This window comes from Phyllobates terribilis, unplaced genomic scaffold, assembly GCF_046119375.1.
Source record: "Phyllobates terribilis strain yellow unplaced genomic scaffold, ASM4611937v1 Scaffold_12__6_contigs__length_324123572, whole genome shotgun sequence".
Lineage (NCBI taxonomy): Eukaryota > Metazoa > Chordata > Amphibia > Anura > Dendrobatidae > Phyllobates > Phyllobates terribilis.
Genome location: NW_027362772.1, coordinates 89,386,289 through 89,407,042, shown reverse-complemented (window position 1 = coordinate 89,407,042; position 20,754 = coordinate 89,386,289). Strand labels below are relative to the sequence as shown.

Sequence of the window (20,754 nt, the reverse complement as noted above, 5' to 3'; positions counted from 1 at the left end):
TCTCTCCTCGCTGTGGTGGTTGTATCCGCTCTCCCCACTGTGGTGGTTGTATCCTCTCTCCCCGCTGCAGTGGTTGTATCCTCTCTCTCCCCGCTGCAGTGGTTGTATCCACTCTCCCCGCTGTGGTGGTTGTATCCTCTCTCCCCGCTGCCGTGGTTGTATCCTCTCTCCCCGCTGCGGTGGTTGTATCCTCTCTCCCCGCTGTGGTGGTTGTATCCTCTCTCCCCTCTGTGGTGGTTGTATCCTCTCTCCCCGCTGTGGTTGTATCCTCTCTCCCCGCTGTGGTGGTTGTATCCGCTCCCCCCGCTGTGGTTGTATCCGCTCCCCCCGCTGTGGTGGTTGTATCCTCTCTCCCCGCTGTGGTGGTTGTATCCTCTCTCCCCGCTGTGGTGGTTGTATCCTCTCTCCCCGCTGTGGTGGTTGTATCCTCTCTCCCCGCTGTGGTGGTTGTATCCTCTCTCTCCCCGCTGTGGTGGTTGTATCCTCTCTCTCCCCGCTGTGGTGGTTGTATCCTCTCTCTCCCCGCTGTGGTGGTTGTATCCTCTCTCCCCGCTGTGGTGGTTGTATCCTCTCTCCCCTCTGTGGTGGTTGTATCCTCTCTCCCCTCTGTGGTGGTTGTATCCTCTCTCCCCTCTGTGGTGGTTGTATCCTCTCTCCCCGCTGTGGTGGTTGTATCCTCTCTCCCCGCTGTGGTGGTTGTATCCTCTCTCCCCGCTGTGGTGGTTGTATCCTCTCTCCCCGCTGTGGTGGTTGTATCCTCTTCCCCCGCTGTGGTTGTATCCGCTCCCCCCGCTGTGGTGGTTGTATCCTCTCTCCCCGCTGTCTTGGTTGTATCCTCTCTCTCCCCGCTGTGGTGGTTGTATCCTCTCTCTCCCCGCTGTGGTGGTTGTATCCTCTCTCTCCCCGCTGTGGTGGTTGTATCCTCTCTCCCCTCTGTGGTGGTTGTATCCTCTCTCCCCTCTGTGGTGGTTGTATCCTCTCTCCCCGCTGTGGTGGTTGTATCCTCTCTCCCCGCTGTGGTGGTTGTATCCTCTCTCCCCGCTGTGGTGGTTGTATCCTCTCTCCCCGCTGTGGTGGTTGTATCCTCTTCCCCCGCTGTGGTTGTATCCGCTCCCCCCGCTGTGGTGGTTGTATCCTCTCTCCCCAATGTGGTGGTTGTATCCTCTCTCCCCGCTGTGGTGGTTGTATCCTCTCTCCCCGCTGTGGTGGTTGTATCCTCTCTCCCCTCTGTGGTGGTTGTATCCTCTCTCCCCTCTGTGGTGGTTGTATCCTCTCTCCCCTCTGTGGTGGTTGTATCCTCTCTCCCCTCTGTGGTGGTTGTATCCTCTCTCCCCGCTGTGGTGGTTGTATCCTCTCTCCCCGCTGTGGTGGTTGTATCCTCTCTCCCCGCTGTGGTGGTTGTATCCTCTCTCCCCGCTGTGGTGGTTGTATCCTCTTCCCCCGCTGTGGTTGTATCCGCTCCCCCCGCTGTGGTGGTTGTATCCTCTCTCCCCAATGTGGTGGTTGTATCCTCTCTCCCCGCTGTGGTGGTTGTATCCTCTCTCCCCGCTGTGGTGGTTGTATCCTCTCTCCCCGCTGTGGTGGTTGTATCCTCTCTCCCCTCTGTGGTGGTTGTATCCTCTCTCCCCTCTGTGGTGGTTGTATCCTCTCTCCCCGCTGTGGTGGTTGTATCCTCTCTCCCCGCTGGTTGTATCCGCTCCCCCGTGGTGTTTGTATCCACTCTCCCCGCTGTGGTGTTTGTATCCACTCTCCCCGCTGTGGTGTTTGTATCCACTCTCCCCGCTGTGGTGTTTGTATCCTCTCTCCCCGCTGTGGTGGTTGTATCCTCTCTCCCCGCTGTGGTGGTTGTATCCTCTCTCCCCTCTGTGGTGGTTGTATCCTCTCTCCCCTCTGTGGTGGTTGTATCCTCTCTCCCCGCTGTGGTGGTTGTATCCTCTCTCCCCGCTGGTTGTATCCGCTCCCCCGTGGTGTTTGTATCCACTCTCCCCGCTGTGGTGTTTGTATCCACTCTCCCCGCTGTGGTGTTTGTATCCACTCTCCCCGCTGTGGTGTTTGTATCCTCTCTCCCCGCTGTGGTGTTTGTATCCACTCTCCCCGCTGTGGTGGTTGTATCCTCTCTCCCCGCTGTGGTGGTTGTATCCTCTCTCCCCGCTGTGGTGGTTGTATCCTCTCTCCCCCCGCTGTGGTGGTTGTATCCTCTCTCCCCGCTGCGGTGGTTGTATCCTCTCTCCCCCCGCTGTGGTTGTATCCGCTCCCCCCGCTGTGGTGGTTGTATCTTCTCTCCCTGTGGTGGTTGTATCTTCTCTCCCTGTGGTGGTTGTATCCTCTCTCCCCTCTGTGGTGGTTGTATCCTCTCTCCCCGCTGTGGTGGTTGTATCCTCTCTCCCCGCTGGTTGTATCCGCTCCCCCGTGGTGTTTGTATCCACTCTCCCCGCTGTGGTGTTTGTATCCACTCTCCCCGCTGTGGTGGTTGTATCCTCTCTCCCCGCTGTGGTGGTTGTATCCTCTCTCCCCGCTGTGGTGGTTGTATCCTCTCTCCCCGCTGTGGTGGTTGTATCCTCTCTCCCCGCTGTGGTGGTTGTATCCTCTCTCCCCGCTGTGGTGGTTGTATCCTCTCTCCCCGCTGTGGTGGTTGTATCCACTCTCCCCGCTGTGGTGGTTGTATCCTCTCTCCCCGCTGTGGTGGTTGTATCCTCTCTCCCCGCTGTGGTGGTTGTATCCTCTCTCCCCGCTGTGGTGGTTGTATCCTCTCTCCCCGCTGCGGTGGTTGTATCCTCTCTCTCCCCGCTGTGGTGGTTGTATCCTCTCTCCCCGCTGTGGTGGTTGTATCCACTCTCCCCGCTGTGGTGGTTGTATCCTCTCTCCCCGCTGTGGTGGTTGTATCCTCTCTCCCCGCTGTGGTGGTTGTATCCTCTCTCCCCGCTGTGGTGGTTGTATCCTCTCTCCCCGCTGCGGTGGTTGTATCCTCTCTCTCCCCGCTGCGGTGGTTGTATCCTCTCTCCCCGCTGTGGTGGTTGTATCCTCTCTCTCCCCGCTGTGGTGGTTGTATCCGCTCCCCCCGCTGTGGTTGTATCCTCTCTCCCCGCTGTGGTGGTAGTATCTTCTCTCCCTGTGGTGATTGTATCCTCTCTCCCCGTGGTGGTTGTATCCTCTCTCCCCCCGCTGTGGTTGTATCCGCTCCCCCCGCTGTGGTTGTATCCGCTCCCCCCGCTGTGGTTGTATCCGCTCCCCCCGCTGTGGTTGTATCCGCTCCCCCCGCTGTGGTTGTATCCGCTCCCCCCGCTGTGGTTGTATCCGCTCCCCCCGCTGTGGTTGTATCCGCTCCCCCCGCTGTGGTTGTATCCGCTCCCCCCGCTGTGGTTGTATCCTCTCTCCCCGCTGAGGTGGTTGTATCCGCTCCCCCCGCTGTGGTTGTATCCGCTCCCCCCGCTGAGGTGGTTGTATCCTCTCTCCCCACTGAGGTGGTTGTATCCGCTCTCCCCGCTGAGGTGGTTGTATCCGCTCCCCCCGCTGTGGTTGTATCCGCTACCCCCGCTGTGGTTGTATCCGCTCCCCCCGCTGTGGTTGTATCCTCTCTCCCCGCAGTGGTTGTATCCTCTCCCCCCGCTGTGGTTGTATCCTCTCTCCCCGCAGTGGTTGTATCCTCTCTCCCCGCTGTGGTTGTATCCGCTCCCCCCGCTGTGGTTGTATCCGCTCCCCCCGCTGTGGTTGTATCCGCTCCCCCCGCTGTGGTTGTATCCTCTCTCCCCGCAGTGGTTGTATCCGCTCCTCCTTGCAGGCTCTCGCTCACGTCTTGTCTTGTGTCTCAGTGGTTTCTCTTTTCTCCGGCAGTTTTTCCAGAGGCCACAGATTCAGCCGCCACGTGCCACCATACAGAACAGCAACCCCTCCATCCGCTCGAGCGCACAGACCCCCACTGCCGCTGTCTACCAGACCAACCAGCACATCATGATGGTGAATCATCTGCCCATGCCGTACGCCATGCCGCAGGGTCCCCAGTACTGTATCCCCCAGGTACCGGCGCTCCTGTCTGTACTCCTCCGCCTCCGCAGCAGCAGTGGACGTAACGTTCTCCTCTGTCTCCCCAGTATCGACACAGCACTCCTCCTTACCTGGGACCCCCTCAGCAGTACCCTGTGCAGCCCCCCGGGCCTAACCCCTTCTATCCAGGCCCAGGACCCGGGGAGTTCCCTGCCCCGTACGGTAAGGACCCCATCGGCTCTCGCCCTGTATGGGGGGACGGTATGATGGGTGTGCTGAGCCTTCACTGTCACCTTCCAGGGGCCCCGTTTTACCCCAGTCAGCCGGTGTACCCGTCAGCGCCCATCATAGTGCCTACACAGCAGCCGCAGCAGCCGCCACCGCCCACCAAGCGGGAGAAGAAGACGGTGAGCGCCCCCTACTGTCTGATCATGGGCCGCGCCTCTGCAAGGGGTTAATATTTCACAATGTTCCTTCACTTTCAGATCCGAATCAGAGACCCCAATCAGGGCGGCAAAGACATCACAGAGGAGATCATGTCCGGGGGAGGAAGTAGAAATCCCACCCCGCCGATCCTCAGGCCCAGCTCCACACCCACCCCACCTCAGGTAAGGGACCAGCCTCGCCATGTTCATCAGCGACCCATGGGGACAGCACTGATGTCTGTAGTGTCTGCACAGGTGACGGGGGCAGAGCACAGGCTCTGATCTGTCTGCAGGGCCTGCACTGATCACGGGGTCATTGCTCTCCATTCAGAGTCCGTGACTTGATGATAACTTGTAACCCTGGTGCAGCCCCTCGTTACTTCATCTGCGCCCCCCGGTGTCCAGGCCTTCCTGCCAGTGTGGGGGGCTGCAGTGTGGGAGCTGCACGTCTGATGTGTATGGGGGTCCTGATCGGCCTCGCGTCTGATGTGTGTGGGGGTCCTGATCGGCCTCGCGTCTGATGTGTATGGGGGTCCTGACCGGCCTCACGTCTGATGTGTGTGGGGGTCCTGATCGGCCTCACGTCTGATGTGTATGGGGGTCCTGATCGGCCTCACGTCTGATGTGTATGGGGGTCCTGATCGGCCTCACGTCTGATGTGTGTGGGGGTCCTGATCGGCCTCACGTCTGATGTGTGTGGGGGTCCTGATCGGCCTCACGTCTGATGTGTATGGTGGTCCTGATCGGCCTCACGTCTGATGTGTATGGTGGTCCTGATCGGCCTCACGTCTGATGTGTATGGGGGTCCTAATTGGCCTCACGTCTGATGTGTATGGGGGTCCTGATCGGCCTCACGTCTGATGTGTATGGGGGTCCTGATCGGCCTCACGTCTGATGTGTGTGGGGGTCCTGATCAGCCTCGCGTCTGATGTGTGTGGGGGTCCTGATCGGCCTCGCGTCTGATGTGTATGGGGGTCCTGACCGGCCTCGCGTCTGATGTGTATGGGGATCCTGACCGGCCTCACGTGTGATGTGTGTGGGGGTCCTGATCGGCCTCACGTCTGATGTGTATGGGGGTCCTGATCGGCCTCACGTCTGATGTGTATGGGGGTCCTGATCGGCCTCACGTGTGATGTGTATGGGGGTCCTGATCGGCCTCGCGTCTGATGTGTATGGGGGTCCTGACCGGCCTCGCGTCTGATGTGTATGGGGATCCTGACCGGCCTCACGTGTGATGTGTGTGGGGGTCCTGATCGGCCTCGCGTCTGATGTGTATGGGGATCCTGACCGGCCTCACGTGTGATGTGTGTGGGGGTCCTGATCGGCCTCACGTCTGATGTGTATGGGGGTCCTGATCGGCCTCACGTCTGATGTGTGTGGGGGTCCTGATCGGCCTCACGTCTGATGTGTGTGGAGGTCCTGATCGGCCTCACGTCTGATCTGTGTGGGGGTCCTGATCGGCCTCACGTCTGATGTGTGTGGAGGTCCTGATCGGCCTCACGTCTGATGTGTGTGGAGGTCCTGATCGGCCTCACGTCTGATGTGTATGGGGGTCCTGATCGGCCTCACGTCTGATGTGTGTGGGGGTCCTGATCGGCCTCACGTCTGATGTGTGTGGAGGTCCTGATCGGCCTCACGTTTGATGTGTATGGTGGCGCTCATGGGGGGATCAGTCCGGGTCTGATCATAGTGAGTGTCATCTCTTGTGTCACATAATGTGTTATGTCTGTCAGTCTCCTCTGATTGTAACGTCTTTCTCTTTCCTTTTTTCTTATCTGTTTCCTTTTCTTTCTCACCTTAAATTTACTTGAATTGATTCCTTTTTTTTGTGATTTGTGCTTGGGTTTTGCTCCACCCTAACCTTGTCCTGTCTTCTCTTCCCCCGTCCCTTACCCTGTCTATTCCTCCGTCTTCTCTCCCTGTCCCTTCCTCCCTCCGTCTTCTCTCCCTGTCCCTCTCTCCTTCTTCTCTCCCCCTTCCATCCCGTCCCGTCCCTCCCCTCCACATCCCTTCCCTCCCCCTCCTCGTCCCTCCCCATCCCTCCTCCCCTTCCCTCCTCCCCGTCCCTCCCCTCCCTGTCCCTCCTCTCCCATCCTCCCCGTCCTGTCCCTGCCCCCTCCTCGTCCCGTCCCTCCCCTCCACATCCCTTCCCTCCCCCTCCTCGTCCCTCCCCTCCACATCCCTTCCCTCCCCCTCCTCGTCCCTCCCCTCCACATCCCTTCCCTCCCCCTCCTCGTCCCTCCCCATCCCTCCTCCCCATCCCTCCTCCCCATCCCTCCTCCCCTTCCCTCCTCCCCTTCCCTCCTCCCCATCCCTCCTCCCCTTCCCTCCTCCCCTTCCCTCCTCCCCTTCCCTCCTCCCCGTCCCTCCTCCCCGTCCCTCCCCTCCCCGTCCCTCCTCTCCCATCCTCCCCGTCCTGTCCCTGCCCCCTCCTCGTCCCGTCCCTCCCCTCCACATCCCTTCCCTCCCCTCCACATCCCTTCCCTCCCCCTCCTCGTCCCTCCCCTTCCCTCCTCCCCTTCCCTCCTCCCCGTCCCTCCTCTCCCCTCCTCCCCATCCTGTCCCTGCCCCCTCCTCGTCCTGTCCCTCCCCCCACCTCCCCGTCCTGTCCCTCCCCCCACCTCCCCGTCCTGTCCCCCCCCGTCCTGTCCCCCCCCGTCCTGTCCCCCCCGTCCTGTCCCCCCCGTCCTGTCCCTCCCCGTCCTGTCCCTCCCCGTCCTGTCCCTCCCCGTCCTGTCCCTCCCCGTCCTGTCCCTCCCCGTCCTGTCCCTCCCCGTCCTGTCCCTCCCCGTCCTGTCCCTCCCCGTCCTGTCCCTCCCCGTCCTTTCCCTCCCCGTCCTGTCCTTCCCCGTCCTGTCCCTCCCCCCCCTCCCCGTCCTGTCCCTCCCCGTCCTGTCCCTCCCCGTCCTGTCCCTCCCCGTCCTGTCCCTCCCCGTCCTGTCCCTCCCCGTCCTGTCCCTCCCCCCCCTCCCCGTCCTGTCCCCCCCCCCTCCCCGTCCTGTCCCTCCCCCCCTCCCCGTCCTGTCCCTCCCCCCCTCCCCGTCCTGTCCCTCCCCCCCTCCCCGTCCTGTCCCTCCCCCCCTCCCCGTCCTGTCCCTCCCCCCCCTCCCCGTCCTGTCCCTCCCCCCCCTCCCCGTCCTGTCCCTCCCCCCTCCTCGTCCTGTCCCTCCCCCCCCTCCCCGTCCTGTCCCTCCCCCCCTCCCCGTCCTGTCCCTCCCCCCTCCCCGTCCTGTCCCTCCCCCCCTCCCCGTCCTGTCCCTCCCCCCCCTCCCCGTCCTGTCCCTCCCCCCCCTCCCCGTCCTGTCCCTCCCCCCCCTCCCCGTCCTGTCCCTCCCCCCCCTCCCCGTCCTGTCCCTCCCCCCCTCCCCGTCCTGTCCCTCCCCCCCTCCCCGTCCTGTCCCTCCCCCCCCTCCCCGTCCTGTCCCTCCCCCCCTCCCCGTCCTGTCCCTCCCCCCCTCCCCGTCCTGTCCCTCCCCCCCTCCCCGTCCTGTCCCTCCCCCCCTCCCCGTCCTGTCCCTCCCCCCCTCCCCGTCCTGTCCCTCCCCCCCTCCCCGTCCTGTCCCTCCCCCCCTCCCCGTCCTGTCCCTCCCCCCCTCCCCGTCCTGTCCCTCCCCCCCTCCCCATCCTGTCCCTCCCCCCCTCACCGTCCTGTCCCTCCCCCCCTCCCCGTCCTGTCCCTCCCCCCCTCCCCGTCCTGTCCCTCCCCATCCTGTCCCTCCCCGTCCCGTCCCTCCACTTTCCGTCTTCCATGCTCTGCTGTCACTTTCTGACCCTTCTCATTTTTGTTTTTTTCCGTTGTGCTATCTGCTTCGCTTTTTCTTCCCGTTTGCCAGTTTTTCTGTTCTCGCGCTCATTATCACCCTCTTTTGTACTTCAAATCCCAGCAGCTGCACAACCCGGCTCCTGAGCACAGTCCAGTGGTGTATGGGACTGTGGAGAGCCCCCCGCTCACTGCCGCCCGGGAGCACAAAGCAGGTAGGTGCCCCCCGATCATCATACCATGCACCTAATGTAATGTATGTACACAGTGACTGCACCAGCAGAATAGTGAGTGCAGCTCTGGAGTATAATACAGGAGGTAACTCAGGATCAGTAATGTAATGTATGTACACAGTGACTGCACCAGCAGAATAGTGAGTGCAGCTCTGGAGTATAATACAGGAGGTAACTCAGGATCAGTAATGTAATGTATGTACACAGTGACTGCACCAGCAGAATAGTGAGTGCAGCTCTGGAGGATAATACAGGATGTAACTCAGGATCAGTAATGTAATGTATGTACACAGTGACTGCACCAGCAGAATAGTGAGTGCAGCTCTGGAGTATAATACAGGAGGTAACTCAGGATCAGTAATGTAATGTATGTACACAGTGACTGCACCAGCAGAATAGTGAGCGCAGCTCTGGAGTATAATACAGGATGTAACTCAGGATCAGTAATGTAATGTATGTACACAGTGACTGCACCAGCAGAATAGTGAGTGCAGCTCTGGAGTATAATACAGGATGTAACTCAGGATCAGTAATGTAATGTATGTACACAGTGACTGCTCCAGCAGAATAGTGAGTGCAGCTCTGGAGTATAATACAGGATGTACCTCAGGATCAGTAATGTAATGTATGTACACAGTGACTGCTCCAGCAGAATAGTGAGTGCAGCTCTGGGGTATAATACAGGATGTACCTCAGGATCAGTAATGTAATGTATGTACACAGTGACTGCTCCAGCAGAATAGTGAGTGCAGCTCTGGAGTATAATACAGGATGTAACTCAGGATCAGTAATGTAATGTATGTACACAGTGACTGCACCAGCAGAATAGTGAGTACAGCTCTGGAGTATAATACAGGATGTAACTCAGGATCAGTAATGTAATGTATGTACACAGTGACTCCACCAGCAGAATAGTGAGTGCAGCTCTGGAGTATAATACAGGAGGTAACTCAGGATCAGTAATGTATGTGACGCGCCCCTGGGCCTGTGCTGAGTAGCGTTGCGCACGCGGGAGCCTACCCAGAGCCGGATCTGATAGGGGTAGTAGTCTCGTGGCGGTGACCCGGTCCGTGCCCAGGGAGTCAAGCTGAGTGGCGGTGTATTAGCGGTCGATGTAGGACGACTACGCCACCCGTTGAATGCAGCTATGGAGCTGCCGCTGCAGGGCAGACCGCTGAGGCCGGTGGAAGGATGGTGCAGCGTGGATGGTATAACCCCCAACGGGAGGGGTATGGCCTCAGGGCAGCCGACGTGGATGATGGGGGTAGTAGGAACCACTCAGAGACGATGCGGTGTAGTTCAGGGTCTTTACTGGTGACAAAGATAGACCCTCCCGGAGTACTGGCTAGCGGTCGGGGCCTGGTCAGTCCTTGAGCAGATGGGATCCCCCTTGGCCAGGCGGAGTTGTAGGCCTCCCCAACTAATTGTACTCTTCTGGCTTCCTTGCTAGAGGCGGGTAAAAGTAGCCCACGTCCCTGAGTGTACCGTGTGGTGCTCACCCGTATGGCCGGTGACTCGGGGCCTTCTAGTGGCTTCCGCTCCACGACAGCGGTGCTGGTCCCACGCGTGTGACCGTGCCTTCGGGTTTCTTGGCCAGAGGACCTGAAATCCCCTGCCGGGCGGTTTCTGCTGCTGGGTCTGGGTTAATCCCCACAGCCTCGGACTCCGGGTCCGGTGGTAACTCTTCAATCAGGACGAGCTCTTCAGCTGCCAGCCCCTGATTCCTTTTAGCACTCCTCCCACAGAGCTCCTGATCTCTCTTTCCTATAGCTGCTTCTCTTCTTCTCAACTCTACTCTACTCACTCACCCTGCCTCAGCCCCAGTTTTATATAGGGGAAGTTCTTCCCCTCCCAGGACTGGGCAGGAGGTGTGGCATGCATAGGATTCCTGACCAAGAGACCTCCCACCTGCTCTCAGACATAACATTGCTATTACTGTGGAGACCAGACCCCTGGGGTGCCACATTCCCCCCTAGTGAAAGTCAGTACTCCGGGACTAAACATACTTTTGTAAACATAACAAGGTGCAAACAATAACATTCTAATAGAGACAACACATAAGGTGGTCACGGCGTGTCCGCAACCGGGTGTAACTTTTGAGGAAAACAAGGGTGTCCATTTCACCAACACAGGGAGACGTAACCAGGTAGGGGTCTGTCCTGCCCCGAGTCCTTAACAGTCTTTCAGTCCGTCCTGGGTTACGCTCCAACTATATGCATAAAGGATTCCCGGTAAATCCACCAAAGACTCCTATAAATAACTAGAAACACATAATTATACACAAGCAACAATAAACAGGTAAACATTAATAAAATAGCTTGAACATTTTAGATCCTCCACCGTATGGGCAGCTGGCCTCTAGTGACCCTAGTGGACCTACGGAGCTGGTTGATTGGTCCTGAGCTACAGGGTATAGGAGCTGTCAAGGGTAAACTGGGCAGCCGTCTACGGACTCTTTGGCTCACTAGGGGTACGGCAGGCTCACTATAAGCAGAGGGTTGATTTTCCTGGTCTGCTTGTGTGGGGCCTTCTGCCTCCTGGACCGGCTGCTCTTCCAGTTCTACCTGCGTCTCCGTAGGCACTTGGGATGCTGGTTGGAGGAACGTGAGGACGGGTACCACAACAGCACCATTGACTTGAGTCCAAGACCGAGGGAAGTCTCCGAGCACTGTACTAACCATATCTTCCCTTTCCTCTACGGGTCGAGGGTCCTCTTGTTCCTCTTCAGGGTTCCGTAGCTGTTCGGGACACTTCTTCAGGTGATCCCGGGATACAATGGCTATGGTCTCCCCTCCGTCTTTACTGATGGTACAGATCTTCGGGTTGTTGTGGCTTGAGGGCAGTACGGTGTACGGGTCCTTCTCCCATTGGTCGTCCAACTTGTGGAGCCGTCTTTTCCTCTTCAAGACCTGCTCTCCGGGTACCAGGGGAACAGCGGGAGCATACTGGTTGTAAGTTTTCTCTTGTCTTTCCCTAGCCTGACAGAGACTTCGCTCCACGCTCTCCTGTACTCTCCGGTACTGCTGCTGCCTCTCTGTGTCCCAGTTGGCTTCTGGTGAAGTGTCCTCGGGTGTCAGGACTCCCATCTCCAGATCAACAGGAAGCTTACCAGGTCTTGCCCTCATTAGGTAAGCCGGGGTACAGTTGGTGGAACCTACAGGGATGTGGTTGTATAGGTCCACCAGGTCGGGCAGCTTCTCAGGCCACAGACTGCGTTCCTCCAGGGGCAATGTTTTCAGGAGATCTATCACCACCTGGTTCATTTTCTCACAAAGTCCATTAGTTTGCGGGTGATAGGGTGTTGTTCTTATCTTCCGGCATCCATACAGGGTGCAGAACTCCTGGAAGACCTCCGCTTCAAAGGCAGGCCCCTGGTCCGTCAGCACCTGCTCCGGGTATCCATGCGGACGGCAGAAGTGCTGCTGGAAGGCTCTAGCTGCTGTGTGAGCCGTTAAGTCCTTGACGGGGACGACAACCAAGAACCGGGAGTAGTGATCCACGATGGTTAACGCGTAGACGTAGCCACTTCTGCTTGGGGTCAGTTTTACATGATCCAAGGCTACCAGTTCCAACGGCTGTCTGGTGATGATGGACTGCAGGGGAGTCTTCTGGCTGGCACGGTCCTTCCTTCTCAGGTTGCACGGGCCACAGTCTCTGCACCACCTCTCGATGGTTCCTCTCATGCCTACCCAATGGAACCGCCCGCGCAGCAGGAACTCCAGCTTCTTCCATCCGAAGTGCCCAGCCCCGTCGTGGTATGCCTCCATCACCATAGCTGCGTCTCTTCTTGGCACCACTACTTGCCAGATTAGTTCATGCGTCCGGGAGTTAACCATTCTGCGGCACAACTTTCCCTTGTAAAGGAACAGTCGACTCTTCTCAGCCCACAGTTGCTTGGTTTCCTCCGGAGCGTCTGGGTCAAGGCGAGCATCTGGCCGAGTCAGCATCTCCTTCACCAGTCGGACGGCAGGGTCACTGTCTTGCGTCTCCACCCAGTTGTAATGAGGTAAGGGGTTGAACGTAGCGGTTGGCTTACTTCTTACACGGTGGGAATACTGGATAGTCCCATGACGGTGGAACGCGGGGAGCTCAACTTCTTCCAGTTCCTCTGAATCTTCCTCTACGTCCGGTAGGTTTGGCATCCTGGACAGGGCGTCCGCGTTGGTATTGGAGCGTCCTGCCCGGTATTTGATTGTGAACTCGTAGTTGGACAGACGGGCCATCCATCTCTGCTCTAGGGCACCGAGTCTTGCAGTGTCCAGGTGTGTCAACGGGTTGTTATCCGTGTACACGGTGAACCGGGAAGCAGCGAGGTAGTGCTTAAAGCGTTCGGTGACTGCCCACACCACTGCCAGGAACTCTAGCTTAAATGAGCTGTAATTCTCAGGGTTTCTTTCGGTGGGTCTCAGTTTTCGGCTGGCATAAGCAATTACCCGTTCTTTCCCCTGCTGGATCTGGGATAGTACGGCTCCTAGCCCGATGTTACTGGCGTCGGTGTAGAGGATAAAGGGCTGGCTGTAATCCGGGTACGCCAGGATTTCGTCCCCCGTGAGGGCCATCTTCAGCTGGCGGAAGAACTCTTCTTCCAACTTCTCCCATCTGAAGGGCGGCTTCTGGTTCTTGGCCTTCCTGGACTGGCCTATCAGGAGGTCCTGCATAGGAGCTGCCTTTTTGGTGAAACCGGGAATGAACCTTCGGTAGTAGCCTACCAACCCGAGGAACTGCCTCACTTCCTTTACGCTGGAGGGACTTGGCCATTCCTTAATTGCGGTGATCTTATCAGGGTCGGGAGCCACTCCATCAGCGCTCACCACGTGTCCCAGGTACTGCACCTTTGGCTTCAGGAGGTGACACTTGGAGGGTTTCACCTTTAGGCCGTAACTTGCCAGAGCTTCAAACACTTCCGCCAGGTGCTTCAGGTGGTCCTCGTAGGTCTTGGAGTAGACGATGACATCGTCCAGGTATAACAGGACCGTCTCAAAGTTCCGGTGTCCCAGACAGCACTCCATCAATCGCTGGAAGGTTCCTGGTGCGTTGCAGAGTCCGAACGGCATGCAGGTAAACTCGCTAAGTCCCATCGGGGTGGTGAATGCGGTCTTCTCCCGGTCCGCCTCTGCTACAGGAACCTGCCAGTACCCACTAGTGAGATCCAAGGTAGAGAAGAAGTTAGCAGATCTTAAAGCAGCCAAAGACTCCTCTATCCTTGGTAAGGGGTACGCATCCTTGTGTGTGATACGGTTGATTTTCCGGTAATCTACACACATCCTCATGGTGTTGTCTTTCTTTTTGACTAAGACTAGTGGAGCTGCCCAGGGGCTACAGCTATCCCTGATCACCCCAGCCTCCTTCATGTCTCTAAGCATCCCCTTGGCGTGTTGGTAATGTGCAGGGGGTACGGGTCGATACCTCTCTTTTATAGGAGGATGGTCTCCCGTGGGGATGTGGTGTTCTACCCCCTTGACTCGCCCGAAGTCTAACGGGTGTTTACTAAACACTCTCTCATACTCTTGAACCACCCGGTAGACTCCCTGTTTCTGGTGGGAGGGAGTGGAGTCAGTACCCAAATGTAGTTGCTGACACCAATCCTCCATTATTTTCTCAGAGCCGTTACCTTCCTCCGGGTGAGATGGAGGCAAGGGTTCCACAGACTGTATAGAATTTTGGTTGATAGTATATAATTTGGCTAGCGTGGCATACCGGGGCAGGTACACTTCTCTCTTCCCGATGTTTATTATGCGAACGGGCACCCTCCCATGGCGTACATCAACTACCCCCCCGGGCTGTCAAAATGGTGGGCCTACTGTCTGAGTAGACTGGTTCCACCATTGCCTGGTAATCTCTACCTCTCAGACCAATAGCTGCCCGGCACCAAATCATCATTTCACTTTTTGGGGGCATGGCAATAGGGAAAGGGTCACACATTCTTACGCTACCAATCTCACCACCGGAGAGTTCTAGCTGTTGCCGTCGCATCAGTGCCCGGATCTCTTTCTGGAGCACTCGCTGCTGGCCGGAGCTGGCGTTCTTGGCAACCTGCTGTAAAATGAGAATCACCTCTGCAAGACAATTTTCAATTACATTAGTTCCTAGAGTTATCTTTGGGTGACTCTCACGCTTGTCAATGTCCACAATGATCAGTCCCTGTGCTGCCAGCTCGACTCTACCGATTTTAATGGTCACCTCTTTAAATCCGATCTGTGGCACGGGCTGACCATTGCTGGCGATGATACTCAAGTCGTCGTCAGGGTAGCGGGTAATATCCGAGTCATTCCAGTACTGCTTGAAGAGCACGTACGGGATGGTGGTGACCTGTGACCCGGTGTCCAGTAGGGCACTCATGGGAATGCCATCCAGTACCACAGGCAACACTGGACGTCCTCCCACATATTTGTCGCGCCAGCTCGATGGGCCTGGTGATCTTATTCCTGGGGGTTGGCCCTCTACCCCAGGTTGTGCCAGTTTAAAGGACAGTACCTTGCCGTATGTCCGGGTTGATTGCAGCGGCGGCAGATGGGTTGTCCGTCCTCGTTGTATCGGTCGCTGGGTCTTCCTCTGGCCGGTGGGGTCCTCCTTGGTCGACGCCACGGGATGTCCTCCGGTCCGGATGCCAGCTGGATCTTCCCTGGAGTGGAAACCTGTAAAGACTGCACAGTTCGGGTTAGCGCAGCAACGCTTTTAGCTAGCTCTTGGACCTGATGGTGCAGGTCTGGAGCCGGGTCATTGTTCAAAGCCTGCGCATCAGCCCCCACAGGCCCTGCCGACAAGGGCGCCGCCTCCTGGTGGTAAGTGATAGCTGGGCGCCTGTGGGTCACAACGCCACCTGGTGCCGGTTCTCGGAGCACCCGGATGGCTCTGTCCTTGAACTGTGCAAAGTCCAGATGAGGGTCCTGTAAGGCCATTGCCCGCAACTGGGTTCGGTGGGCATTGCAATATAAACCCTCTATAAATTGTTCAGTCAACAGCCTGTCCTCGTTTCCCACGCCGTCAGGGTCGGTCTGCTTAATGGCTCTCAGGGCCTCTTGTAGGTTCAGGGCATAGTCCCTTATACTCTCATGCGCTCGCTGCTTGCACCCATAGAATTTAAGCTTGATCTCGGCTGAGGTGCGGGTATCAAAGGTGTCCCTCAGCCGGGTTAGTATCCCCGCGACAGTCCTCCCCCCAGGTGGCCAGGACTTTACCTCCCTTTGGGCTGCCCCGGTTAATTGGGCCACCAGGATGCTCACTTTTTGCTCTTCTGTGAGGGGGTACACCTGGAAGAGGCTATCCAGCTTTTCTCTAAAGTCATTCAGGGTATGTGACTCCCCTGAGTACTGGGGTAGCCAGGCCGCCCCCGGGATATAGGGCATGGTGAAAGGCATGACTGCAACAGCGGTGGCGCTGGCGGGGGTTGAGGCAGTGAAGCTCTCCTCCGTATCCGACATCTTCCTCCCCCCTAGTGGACCGTGGCCTACCTTGCGATGATCCTCTTCCGTAGGCCGCGGCTCCGCAGTGGATCGTCAGGGTTGAGGACCTTCCGTCGCGCTCCTGTGACGTCAGCGTCTGCTGGGCTCCTTCCAGGACCTTACGCGACGTCCGGACGTGAGGCGGGGCTTCAGTTCTCGCGGGCTTTTGGAGTCCACGCCCCTCTTCTTCCCGCGCGGCGTCTTCAAGATGGCGTCCAACGGCGGGAAGAAGGCTGAAAATGGCGCCGGATGGCGGGAATCTTCACCGATGGCGGGAAGAAGGCTGAAGATGGCGCCGGATGGCGGGAATCTTCGCCACAGGTAAGTTTAAAAGTCTCTTTTTTCAGGCACGCAGTACCCGGTGGTTGCGGGCACGAGATCCTGCCGACTACGCCAAAAGCTGACGCGCCCCTGGGCCTGTGCTGAGTAGCGTTGCGCACGCGGGAGCCTACCCGGAGCCAGATCTGATAGGGGTAGTAGTCTCGTGGCGGTGACCCGGTCCGTGCCCAGGGAGTCAAGCTGAGTGGCGGTGTATTAGCAGTAGATGTAGGACGACTACGCCACCCGTTGAATGCAGCTATGGAGCTGCCGCTGCAGGGCAGACCGCTGAGGCCGGTGGAAGGATGGTGCAGCGTGGATGGTATAACCCCCAACGGGAGGGGTATGGCCTCAGGGCAGCCGACGTGGATGATGGGGGTAGTAGGAACCACTCAGAGACGATGCGGTGTAGTTCAGGGTCTTTACTGGTGACAAAGATAGACCCTCCCGGAGTACTGGCTAGCGATCGGGGCCTGGTCAGTCCTTGAGCAGATGGGATCTCCCCTGGCCAGGCGGAGTTGTAGGCCTCCCCAACTAATTGTACTCTTCTGGCTTCCTTGCTAGAGGCGGGTAAAGGTAGCCCACGTCCCTGAGTGTACCGTGTGGTGCTCACCCGTATGGCCGGTGACTCGGGGCCTTCTAGTGGCTTCCGCTCCACGACGGCGGTGCTGGTCCCACGCGTGTGACCGTGCCTTCGGGTTTCTGGGCCAGAGGACCTGCAATCCCCTGCCGGTCGGTTTCTGCTGCTGGATAGGAGTTAGTCCCCACAGCCTCGGACTCCGGGTCCGGTGGTAACTCTTCAATCAGGACGAGCTCTTCAGCTGCCAGCCCCTGACTTCTTATAGCACTGCTCCCACTGAGCTCCTGATCTTTCTTTCCTAAGCTGCTCCTCTTCTTCTCTCTACTCTACTTCTTCCTAACCCTGCCTCAGCCCCAGTTTTATATAGGGGAAGTTCTTCCCCTCCCAGGACTGGGCAGGAGGTGTGGCATGCACAGGATCCCTGACCAAAGGACCTCCCACCTGCTCTCAGACATAACATTGCTATTACTGTGGAGACCAGACCCCTGGGGTGCCACATATGTACACAGTGACTGCACCAGCAGAATAGTGAGTGCAGCTCTGGAGTATAATACAGGATGTAACTCAGGATCAGTAATGTAATGTATGTACACAGTGACTGCACCAGCAGAATAGTGAGTGCAGCTCTGGAGTATAATGCAGGATATAACTCAGGATCAGTAATGTAATGTATGTACACAGTGACTACACCAGCAGAATAGTGAGTGCAGCTCTGGAGTATAATACAGGATGTAACTCAGGATCAGTAATGTAATGTATGTACACAGTGACTACACCAGCAGAATAGTGAGTGCAGCTCTGGAGTATAATACAGGAGGTAACTCAGGATCAGTAATGTAATGTATGTACACAGTGACTACACCAGCAGAATAGTGAGTGCAGCTCTGGAGTATAATACAGGATGTAACTCAGGATCAGTAATGTAATGTATGTACACAGTGACTACACCAGCAGAATAGTGAGTGCAGCTCTGGAGTATAATACAGGATGTAACTCAGGATCAGTAATGTAATGTATGTACACAGTGACTACACCAGCAGAATAGTGAGTGCAGCTCTGGAGTATAATACAGGATGTAACTCAGGATCAGTAATGTAATGTATGTACACAGTGACTGCACCAGCAGAATAGTGAGTGCAGCTCTGGAGTATAATACAGGATGTAACTCAGGATCAGTAATGTAATGTATGTACACAGTGACTACACCAGCAGAATAGTGAGTGCAGCTCTGGAGTATAATACAGGAGGTAACTCAGGATCAGTAATGTATGTACACAGTGACTGCACCAGCAGAATAGTGAGTGCAGCTCTGGAGTATAATACAGGAGGTAACTCAGGATCAGTAATGTAATGTATGTACACAGTGACTACACCAGCAGAATAGTGAGTGCAGCTCTGGAGTATAATACAGGATGTAACTCAGGATCAGTAATGTAATGTATGTACACAGTGACTACACCAGCAGAATAGTGAGTGCAGCTCTGGAGTATAATACAGGATGTAACTCAGGATCAGTAATGTAATGTATGTACACAGTGACTACACCAGCAGAATAGTGAGTGCAGCTCTGGAGTATAATACAGGATGTAACTCAGGATCAGTAATGTAATGTATGTACACAGTGACTACACCAGCAGAATAGTGAGTGCAGCTCTGGAGTATAATACAGGATGTAACTCAGGATCAGTAATGTAATGTATGTACACAGTGACTACACCAGCAGAATAGTGAGTGCAGCTCTGGAGTATAATACAGGAGGTAACTCAGGATCAGTAATGTAATGTATGTACACAGTGACTGCACCAGCAGAATAGTGAGTGCAGCTCTGGAGTATAATACAGGATGTAACTCAGGATCAGTAATGTAATGTATGTACACAGTGACTGCACCAGCAGAATAGTGAGTGCAGCTCTGGAGTATAATACAGGATGTAACTCAGGATCAGTAATGTAATGTATGTACACAGTGAGTGCACCAGCAGAATAGTGAGTGCAGCTCTGGAGTATAATACAGGATGTAACTCAGGATCAGTAATGTAATGTATGTACACAGTGACTGCACCAGCAGAATAGTGAGTGCAGCTCTGGAGTATAATACAGGATGTAACTCAGGATCAGTAATGTAATGTATGTACACAGTGAGTGCACCAGCAGAATAGTGAGTGCAGCTCTGGAGTATAATACAGGATGTAACTCAGGATCAGTAATGTAATGTATGTACACAGTGACTGCACCAGCAGAATAGTGAGTGCAGCTCTGGAGTATAATACAGGTGGTAACTCAGGATCAGTAATGTAATGTATGTACACAGTGACTGCACCAGCAGAATAGTGAGTGCAGCTCTGGAGTATAATACAGGATGTAACTCAGGATCAGTAATGTAATGTATGTACACAGTGACTGCTCCAGCAGAATAGTGAGTGCAGCTCTGGAGTATAATACAGGATGTAACTCAGGATCAGTAATGTAATGTATGTACACAGTGACTGCACCAGCAGAATAGTGAGTGCAGCTCTGGAGTATAATACAGGATGTAACTCAGGATCAGTAATGTAATGTATGTACACAGTGACTGCACCAGCAGAATAGTGAGTGCAGCTCTGGAGTATAATGCAGGATATAACTCAGGATCAGTAATGTAATGTATGTACACAGTGACTACACCAGCAGAATAGTGAGTGCAGCTCTGGAGTATAATACAGGATGTAACTCAGGATCAGTAATGTAATGTATGTACACAGTGACTACACCAGCAGAATAGTGAGTGCAGCTCTGGAGTATAATACAGGAGGTAACTCAGGATCAGTAATGTAATGTATGTACACAGTGACTACACCAGCAGAATAGTGAGTGCAGCTCTGGAGTATAATACAGGATGTAACTCAGGATCAGTAATGTAATGTATGTACACAGTGACTACACCAGCAGAATAGTGAGTGCAGCTCTGGAGTATAATACAGGATGTAACTCAGGATCAGTAATGTAATGTATGTACACAGTGACTACACCAGCAGAATAGTGAGTGCAGCTCTGGAGTATAATACAGGAGGTAACTCAGGATCAGTAATGTAATGTATGTACACAGTGACTGCACCAGCAGAATAGTGAGTGCAGCTCTGGAGTATAATACAGGATGTAACTCAGGATCAGTAATGTAATGTATGTACACAGTGACTACACCAGCAGAATAGTGAGTGCAGCTCTGGAGTATAATACAGGAGGTAACTCAGGATCAGTAATGTATGTACACAGTGACTGCACCAGCAGAATAGTGAGTGCAGCTCTGGAGTATAATACAGGAGGTAACTCAGGATCAGTAATGTAATGTATGTACACTGACTACACCAGCAGAATAGTGAGTGCAGCTCTGGAGTATAATACAGGATGTAACTCAGGATCAGTAATGTAATGTATGTACACAGTGACTACACCAGCAGAATAGTGAGTGCAGCTCTGGAGTATAATACAGGATGTAACTCAGGATCAGTAATGTAATGTATGTACACAGTGACTACACCAGCAGAATAGTGAGTGCAGCTCTGGAGTATAATACAGGATGTAACTCAGGATCAGTAATGTAATGTATGTACACAGTGACTACACCAGCAGAATAGTGAGTGCAGCTCTGGAGTATAATACAGGAGGTAACTCAGGATCAGTAATGTAATGTATGTACACAGTGACTGCACCAGCAGAATAGTGAGTGCAGCTCTGGAGTATAATACAGGATGTAACTCAGGATCAGTAATGTAATGTATGTACACAGTGACTGCACCAGCAGAATAGTGAGTGCAGCTCTGGAGTATAATACAGGATGTAACTCAGGATCAGTAATGTAATGTATGTACACAGTGAGTGCACCAGCAGAATAGTGAGTGCAGCTCTGGAGTATAATACAGGATGTAACTCAGGATCAGTAATGTAATGTATGTACACAGTGACTGCACCAGCAGAATAGTGAGTGCAGCTCTGGAGTATAATACAGGATGTAACTCAGGATCAGTAATGTAATGTAT

General features: G+C 55.3%; 1 protein-coding gene across 7 annotated transcripts in view; it reads left to right on the top strand.

The window, feature by feature from the left end:
• EIF4G3 (eukaryotic translation initiation factor 4 gamma 3) overlaps window positions 1-20,754 on the top strand; it is a 262,238-nt gene that overhangs the window by 96,470 nt on the left and 145,014 nt on the right. For 4 of the 7 annotated variants that reach the window (XM_073656075.1, XM_073656080.1, XM_073656077.1 and 1 more), the window contains 5 exons: window positions 3,832-4,014; window positions 4,089-4,203; window positions 4,282-4,388; window positions 4,467-4,589; window positions 8,240-8,381. In XM_073656075.1, the coding sequence (XP_073512176.1) occupies window positions 3,832-4,014; window positions 4,089-4,203; window positions 4,282-4,388; window positions 4,467-4,589; window positions 8,240-8,381 (670 nt within the window). The remainder of the gene's footprint in view (window positions 1-3,831; window positions 4,015-4,088; window positions 4,204-4,281; window positions 4,389-4,466; window positions 4,590-8,239; window positions 8,382-20,754) is intronic. The other 3 variants (XM_073656081.1, XM_073656078.1, XM_073656079.1) reach the window with 2 other exon arrangements.